Genomic DNA, 8,755 nt, shown 5'->3' with positions numbered 1-8,755 from the left:
AAACTTAATTATAAGCATCTCTAAGCCTCACTCTTTTAAATTTGAATAGCTAGCTAAAAATGTGGTTTTTTTCCCAATATTCCTGGAAAAAGATTTTGATCAGAAATTTCTACTTTTAGTTGTTTTAATTCAAAAGCTCTAATAACAAAAATTTTTATTGTGCAATAAAAGTTTGTTGTGAAATCATATTGAGGAGAGAAATAAATTGATCTCACCTAAAGTATTTTCTCTCATGTACCAAAAAAAAAATCCACTTAGACATATAACCAAATGTTATTTAATATCTTAAAAAGTAACACAATCCAAAATGGATATTTCACACAACACTACATAAACAACATGAACACAATATTACCATATGGAGGGACTTTCAAATATAGACTTACAAAAATCCCTGTGCTTTTTTAATCTTTTAAGTTATTATACTAAGCATGACAAGTAATCATCATTTACAATATGGTACACTGACACGATAAAAACCATGTTACAAATGTGCTGTTATAAATCAGTAACATTAGGGAAGACATTTCATGAACTGTAATTATTTCATATGAAATACTATACAATATAAACAGAACATCCATCTTGGATGACCTTTACAGCAACCAGAGACCAAGTAATTTAAAATTTTTTTTTTCAGTGCAAACACATTTTATTCAAGGCAGTCTTGGCTGCAAAACTCCTTTCTAACATACAGTAAATCCCACTTGCACTTCTTAAGTCATTTACCCTAATGCAATAGTCACATTCAGTCACTCAGAGAAAGATACCTGCAGAATTATGATCCCTTTAAACTTAACATTGAAATTTAATTCTCTGCTAGAAAGTCGTATCTATGTCAACTACTCTAAGGACCTTAATTTGTAGCTGTCAATACTTACAGGAAGGCGACCCTAGGGCAGCTTAGTGCTAGCCCATCATGTGTGCGCAATACCACACACTAGTTTGCTCTTCCAATGTGGAAACCATGGCGGTGTATCGGTATCTAGGTGGGGCAAGGGGAAGGAGGCAGGGAGGACCTGGGAGGACAGGAAGGCAAGGAGCTGCTGGGCGTGTATTTCATGATGCATTTCCTGTAGCTGCAGAGGACTGACATGGGAGGAGATCTCAGATCTCAGATTTGGTACCTCTTTTTGGTGGGAGCAAGGGAACAGGGGTGCCAAGGTCAGCCTTTGGACAGGGAGGTAGGCAGCTGGATGTGGATCAGCCAAGTTTCTAGCCTTACATTGTCTTCACTTGGAATACAGTCCCTTAACCTCGGTGGTAGGGTGTGTATGTGTTCGCACTTGAAGCCAACAGGAGCGATTAAAGCCCGATAACTGATAATATACAATCATAAGGAGATTTAGTCCCCCTTGAGCCTTGTAGAATTCTGAACCTTGCAAATCAGCAACTGTAAGATACAGAACCGTGAAAACACAGTATTATGTATTAGGGGAGCCATCACAGGGGAATCTTTCTGGGATGCTGCTGCAAAAGACGCTGAGATAAACTCAATCAGGGAGAGGCCAATGTCTGTTTCACACTAGGAAATTTAATAATGATTTATTTTCATATATATAATTTATGAAATGTCTCCTAAATAAAAATCTATGGGAGAATATTGGATGTACCCTTAATACTGTAAACCCTTCTAGGAGAGTGACGAAGTGACAGCTGATTCTTTTATCTTACTTGGCAAAGATCAGACCGATGATAATCTCTTTCCTGCCCATATTTTACTAACCCAAAGCACAATAATGCTTTCCATGGCTTTTGCATTCAGTTTTCCTGTGTTGTAGCTTCCCCGAGCCCGAAATGTACAGAAAACTTGCCGGGGAACAGTAGAGTATTGGATGCCGTGACAGTGGGCAGGGCAGTGCTAGACAGAGGGAAGGAAGGGATCGCTTCCACGGGGGTCCACTGTCACCTGACAGCATGCTGCCAGTCGTCCTGTAACTGGCTTGTGGCAACAGAGATCCTCATCAAGAATCTTGTATCTCCTAATTTGAGAAAACACTTAGAACCAGATCAGCTCCCTCGGAAATCCAGATTCTGCAAAGTAGGGCTCAACATATTGTACTGAATTTCTGTTGTGTTAAGAAGCACTGTGAAGATTACTTAATAAAGTTTTTAGTTAAAATTTCTGTTTCAGCACCTTCTACTACCAGGAGCAGTCATGTTCCTGAAAGATGGTATTTTAGCACAGGGATTATAGAAGCCCAATACGAAACTGTATCAAGGGTGCATGTCTAGATCTACTTCTGACAACAATGTCATTTGAGTGGATTTGTTAATTTCCCACTTTATAAATTGATACCAGTAAGGTGTACTGAGGTGTAAAATTCCAAACACCCTGAATTTTTTGAATGAAAATGGACAAAGGTGTAAAGTTGTATTTGTTTTCTTTGACTTTATTAGCACACATCAGAAAAATAGCATTGTATTGAGTGATTTCTCATGATGGTCTATCAAACAGATAGAAAATAGATCACTGATAGCTGCCACTGTGTTTCCAAGTAATCTTAAGTCACTCCTTCTGTTTATTCATTTCAAGTTTGGTATTACAAATATGACCTGCTTGGTTAATTGTTTGCGAATACGAATGCTTTGGAAGCACTTGAGATCCCAAAATGAACTTGCAAAGTCATTATAGGGTGTTGTCGTTTTTTAATCAAGCTCCAAATATTGCCCATGTTATAAATGATGAGACTTTTCAAAATATGATCACTATTGTGTTATGAGCAATATGCCTATAATTTAAGTTAAAAACTTTATTTTCAAGTACACTTTGTGGTGATAAGTGGTTTATCCTGGGTAGAATTTTACAAAGCTGTGCCAACCTAAAAAAGGAACAATGCTTTCATTTTCATTGAAGAGGTTTTTTCCCTCCCTAAGGTGACTGCAATATAATTTAAATTTGCATTTTGGAAATGTTGGTTGGGTTATAAAAAAGGGAGATTTGGGAGCAGCTGTTGTTCAGGTCATTGTTACTCCAGATTAGCTTTTAATTTATGCTTCTTGAACTTGAGCCTCACAGCATCAGACAAGCAGTCATTCGTTATTTTTACTCAGCTAGTCCCCTTTCAGCTCTTCTATGTGTTTTCTCTATTTGATGGCACCCCCCTTTTCATATGTTCATTAAGGTCCCCTGAGATGTGCAAAATATATAAAATGGAATACAAACTACTTAACAGAAGTTGCGAATACACAGCACAGCTCTTTTCATTCAAAAGTAGTTGGGCTGGATGTGGTAGCGTGTGAGTGCAGGCAGAGGACCAAAGTGCTTCAAAGTTGGCAGTCCGGATTTCTTGTGTGTCTTCTGTTACTGAAAGACTAGAATTTAAATCAGATTTTTATAGGAGTAAATAGCTGGCTAAACTATGTTTACCAATTGGCTCTTCGCCAAAGGGAGCTTTTAGCAGGAATTAGGGGGTGGAGGAGACAAGAAATTTAAACTTCCTATCATTCATAACAAAATCAAGTGCGCTTTTGTGGGGAAGAAAGGAGAGACAGGTTTACATCTGAAAATGAAATAATGCCGTAAAAAAAAAAACCATGGCAATGGAAAAGTCATGAGTCCACATAGGCAATCACTGACACACACACAGAACGCCGTGGCCTAATGATAAAGTTTTAAAGTTTTAAACTTTCCTTTTCTGAACAATACACTTTAACGCACTGCTGCCGCTTCATCAAATTTATGGAGGTAGTTATATGTAAAAATAAAAATTACCATAAAGTAATATGCTGTATCATAATAATACATAAGTGTGCAAAATGCCGACAGATGGGTTGACCCTTTAAAGTTGAACGCTACACAGAGATTCAACCAGATTCAGTTTTGTAAACCTTTCAATTGATAAACTAAGTGAAAACTAGATAAGCAGCCAAGTAACACAAAGCTATCGTTTCACTGGAGGAAAAGGACGTTGGCGAAGCTTGGAGTGGCCCAAGTGTTTGGTCCCCGAAAATCACCATAGACCACTGGGTCACATTTGTAACGTGCTTCTTGCCACTACTCCTCCCCCATTCAGGAATCCCGAAGAGATTTAGATGGGGGATATTTCTATATAGAATGGCTGCTTACCTCATATCACCTTTAAAGTCCATCATTTCTACGCTAATGGCTGCTGGTCTAAGGGAGTTCTTTTTTTTTTTAAATCATGTACCCCATAGCATCAGGCAAATAGTGTACACATTTTATTTGAATAATGTCTTCTGTAAACCTATTTCTTGTGAAATATTGATAAATTCATATTTTAAAGCTTCTAAAGGTAATGCTTTCCTTTCCTGTTCACACAGCATTTGATTATTATAATGGCTACTTTCAGAGGATCAACTAGAGGCTGATGTATTGTTTCAATGGTTATATTATTTATGGACTGAGAGGATGATAAACACTTGAGAGCAGGTTTTTTTGGGGGGGGGAAAAACGAATTTAGACAGAAGAATTTAGTATCCGTATGTTATACAACTCCCCAAGGAAACAGATTCTGTATATAGTCTATTAGATACATTATCATTCCTTCTGGAAGTATTTTTAAGCAATGAGACAAATAGTGTATTTCTGAACAATCGAGGCATGCCTTGGAAGAAATAAGGAATGACACTGAAAGCTAACTGACTTAAGCATTTTAGTGGTGTGGGAGTTTACCAAGAAATGTGCTTATGTTTCATTCTAAGCACAAAAAAGGAAATCTATACTAGACTCAACGAGTCCAGTTCCCAATGTAACTGCCAAAATACCTGAAAAAGCATGAGGGAGCACCCAAATGTTTCAAGAATCAGTCCAACAATGTATATGACTGCATTCTTTAAACAGATTGCAAGTGATTAAACCTAAATACTGTAGCAGAAGTCTCACAAACTTTATGCCATTCACTGAAATCTGAGGAGAAAATAGTTTAGATTTATTTTGGGATATATATTTTATGGCACATGGCTGCAAACATCACATGCCACTAAACAAAACTTTTTGTGTCATATGTAACCCTTTTGCAAATAATTTTCCATTATCTACAGATTTATTCCATTGTTCTCATAAAGCACAAGAAACTTTGAAAAGTCTCTTTCCTAGAAGGTTGAAAGCTTGATTGTTTGTAATCACTTTGCTGCTAACCGGCTGCTTTGTATTCAACATGACATTGTAAACCAAAGCCAAATGTTAAACCATTTTGAAATAAGTTGGGCTAATAACCATACATCCACCTAAAAATGCCTCCTGAAGTTGGTTACAAAGTATCTGTAAACATTACTCTGGCATAGTTCATGTATGCATAATTGTTATTCTGGTAAATTTTAGGGGAGTACAAGTTGGAATTATACCACACTTGCAGAATGAGCATATTCTGTTGTTAATTACATGGGCACATGTATATTTCTGATCAAAAATTATTTTAAAGTTTTCTCTATAGATATCTTCCCAGGAATAAAAGGCCTGAAGTTCAACTCTCCCTAAATTTGCTCTTTCCTATAACCACTAAAAATCATCTCCCACAGCCTAATTTAGGCATTCTATTTAAAACTACATAAAATAGATTTATGTCCTTCCATTAGAAAGAATAACATTCCCAGGCCATACTCTTCATTTGTATCACAAAGAACATTCTGCTTTTAAACAAACTAATTATTGTATCTATTATATTAAGATAGGATCACCATAAGTATCCCAAAGAGGAAATGATCTTCCTTACCTATCTGACTAACACCTTTTAAAAGTCCACATTACCTCTTCCATCACTTAGTGCTGTGCCCCAGCCAGGCTGGGGACCCCCTTCCTTTTTCTCCACTTCTGACTCAAAGGCCTATATTCCTGTTTGTGATTACGGAAGGTTGAAAATCAGACAAGCATCTGTTACACTTAAAAACAACATCCTGAAAAGAAACACTCCCAGTATTTCAATCATGACCCCTTCTGACACACTTCCATGGGCTCCTGCAGAATCGTGTCACAAAAACTCACAGTGAAAAATGACTGGTGCATAAACAATTCACACACAAAGGGCTGGGGTCCCTTCTCGTCAGTTTGGCATTGATTTCTCTCAAGGTGGGCCCTTGCATTTGACATTTTGTGGTGGCTTCGTTTTTTTGTTGTTTGTTTGCTTGTTTGGAAGTGTCAAGGATCAGTTCTGTGGCATCATTTGCCCACAGACTGGGAGGAACACACATCTGTGGCATTTAAAAGTGGAATTGGCAACTTGCATGACATTGAAAATGCTTATTACACTTACAGTGTCTAGACTTTCCTATGTGTGCTCAGTTACAATTAGTGAAGCAAAAGTGTACATGTCACCCCTACTGCTATTCTGTTGCTACAGAGCCATCAATGTGAAAAACAATACTCTGAAAGAAAGATTTTTGTGTTTTGCTCTAGCTTACTTAGCAGCACAGTTTAAGTAAACACAAAAACTGTGGTTGAGATGCTTGTCTTTCCAAAGATGTAAACATCAGTCCCAGTGTCGTAAACTTGGCTGTATTGAATGAGACAGGAGATCTGAGGCAGAACGACTATCACACACTAGTAACAGAAGCTTGCAAGCAGTTGGAGGGTTTCTGTAACTTCTCAGCTTCATTTGTTGGGGGGTCCGTACTTGCTCGGAAGTTGAAGGCCGGGCCAGCTCCACCATGGGCCGGGCTCAAGGTAGGGTTCTGACGACGGTTACTTTCAACAATGCTTGACGTGTTGGAAGCCAGGCTCTCCCGAGTGCTAAAAGAGTAAAAAGGTTTTGTTTTGTTTTGTTTTGAACATAAATAATTATATAGTGAGTTCCAGAGGAAGAGCAAATGATGTAGTTAATGGATTTCCTCTGTTGGTTCATAATGTCATATATATAACATCTCATACTGATTATTCACATATGCTCCTCCGACATGGCTCCAGAAGCCTTCACAGACGTCTGTAATCAACAGCACACTGAATAAAGGGTTTTTACACAGCTAAGTGCACTTTAAATGTCTTCCCCCTCCTTTCACATTCAAGGAAACTACTTCAAAATTTGATGTGACGGATAGCTATCGCATCAGTTTTAAAAAAAGAATACTTGTAAATATACACATGTAATGATTTCATTTCAGTCTGGAAATTTATTGATATATTGCTCCTTAATAAACTCAATAACTATACCCTAATGATTCTGTTTTCATTCTTGATGAGCAGATTTTGACTTGGGTGGACTTCAAGCATGCCACCGGCTAATTTGCCGTACTGATGGAAATAAAATTCTTTTTAAACACCGTCATATAGCTCTGTTTCAAATTTTAACCCTTTAGTTAAAATACATTATATTTTCAGATAAGGAATCTTAGATGCGTCCCATTCATTTGTGAAGTTTACATTTATCCATACTCCCCTACTTTGGTAGGAACATTTTATATTTTAAAGGATTCTTATGGAACAGAGGTGACCTAAAGGCTTTAGTATTTTGATTTATCTTAATGTTTCTAAGTTAGAAATATTGGAATGTATTTTATTGCTCTAAGAAAATTTAGAACATTTAACATTTCAAATGTGTAATGCAATAGCAGAAATAAAATTACTTGGCCTAATTGTGGGAAAGGAATGGGTTTCATGTCCAAGGCCTTCAAAATGACAATAATAAACTTACCAACTTACAAAGAGACTGAAGAAACCATATAATGTTCAAAATATTCACCCTACGGGTCAAATATACGGTGATAGAAAAAGAACTGATTCTGGGTGGTGAACACACAAAGCAATATACAGATGATGTTTTATATAAACGTACACTTGAAACTTATATAATTTTACCAACCAAAGTCACCACCAATAAATTTCATAAAAAATATTCACCCTATTGGATAGATTCAAGGTTTATAAAATATTTGATGAGAGCTGGTCCCCATAACTGACTTAAGCTTGCTGAAGCTAGTCAACAGGTCAAAGTACTATAGCAGACATCCAAGCTGCCTCTCACTCCCATCCTAAACTGATGGCAATTTTGTCTGAACCCTAGATCTTGGAAGCCCTTACTAACAGGTTATTTCATCCTACCCACTTGTTTGCTTCTTGGCCTTCAGTTTGCTTCACATCAAGGAGCCAGGAGTTAATTGGTCAAAAAAACTGGTTCATCCACTGCCAAAAAGAAAACTGGACCTTTCTTGACTGCAGAGGGTCTCTCCAGAAGGTTAAAAACATTTATAGAAACAAGTCAAATTCTTCCATTATACTTATGGTAAATCTGGGCATACCTAAAGAATACTCAACATCATCGCTAAAGGGACAGAAAGGGCTAGACTTACCTACTTACCTGTCTTACATGTTCCCCAAGAAAACTCACTGGTGGCTTGCCAACACTACAGCTGAGGCACAGGGTCAGGGAGAAGGAAGAAAGGCAATACACCTGTGGGACCCCAGAGCTTTCATGAGACGTTCCTTCAGTTTCATTCTTAATCATGATAGTACCTTTTACGGTATTGGACCTCCTCATCTCTAAAATCAAGAGAGTTATATGACTTCCCTACTCATGGAGCGACTGTGAAGAAGAAATCTGTGACAATGAAGAATTTGTACATTAAAAAGCTAGACAAATATAAATTATTTCTGTTGTACTTCTGGCATGTAATGAATGAAGTAGCTACTGTGGGTTGGTTTGGGAATCTACATTACTAATGATATCTTTTCTGTGGGAAAACAGCATTTGAAGGGCCAAAGGACCCACGTTAAACCAGCTTTTAAGGCACGGGCTTAACATTTATCAAGTACCTGCTGTATGCCAGGTACTGTATCAGGCACTGTAAACACACATCACTGCAA

General features: G+C 37.5%; 1 protein-coding gene across 6 annotated transcripts in view; it reads right to left on the bottom strand.

Annotated features, from left to right (window-relative positions):
- Nucleotides 1-261: 261 nt before the first annotated feature.
- Nucleotides 262-8,755, bottom strand: part of STOX2 (storkhead box 2) — a 212,460-nt gene continuing 203,966 nt past the window's right edge. For 5 of the 6 annotated variants that reach the window (XM_088793228.1, XM_088793227.1, XM_088793229.1 and 2 more), the window contains one exon: nt 262-6,688. In XM_088793228.1, the coding sequence (XP_088649354.1) occupies nt 6,493-6,688 (196 nt within the window). In that variant the 3' untranslated portion in view covers nt 262-6,492. The remainder of the gene's footprint in view (nt 6,689-8,755) is intronic. The other variant, XM_088793226.1, reaches the window with a different exon arrangement.

This window comes from Rhinolophus sinicus, chromosome 16 (assembly GCF_057876585.1).
Source record: "Rhinolophus sinicus isolate RSI-liver-muscle chromosome 16, RSI-T2T, whole genome shotgun sequence".
Classification (NCBI taxonomy): Eukaryota; Metazoa; Chordata; class Mammalia; order Chiroptera; family Rhinolophidae; genus Rhinolophus; species Rhinolophus sinicus.
The sequence above is the reverse complement of the archived record's forward strand: the minus strand, read 5'-3'. Positions and strand labels throughout refer to the sequence as shown.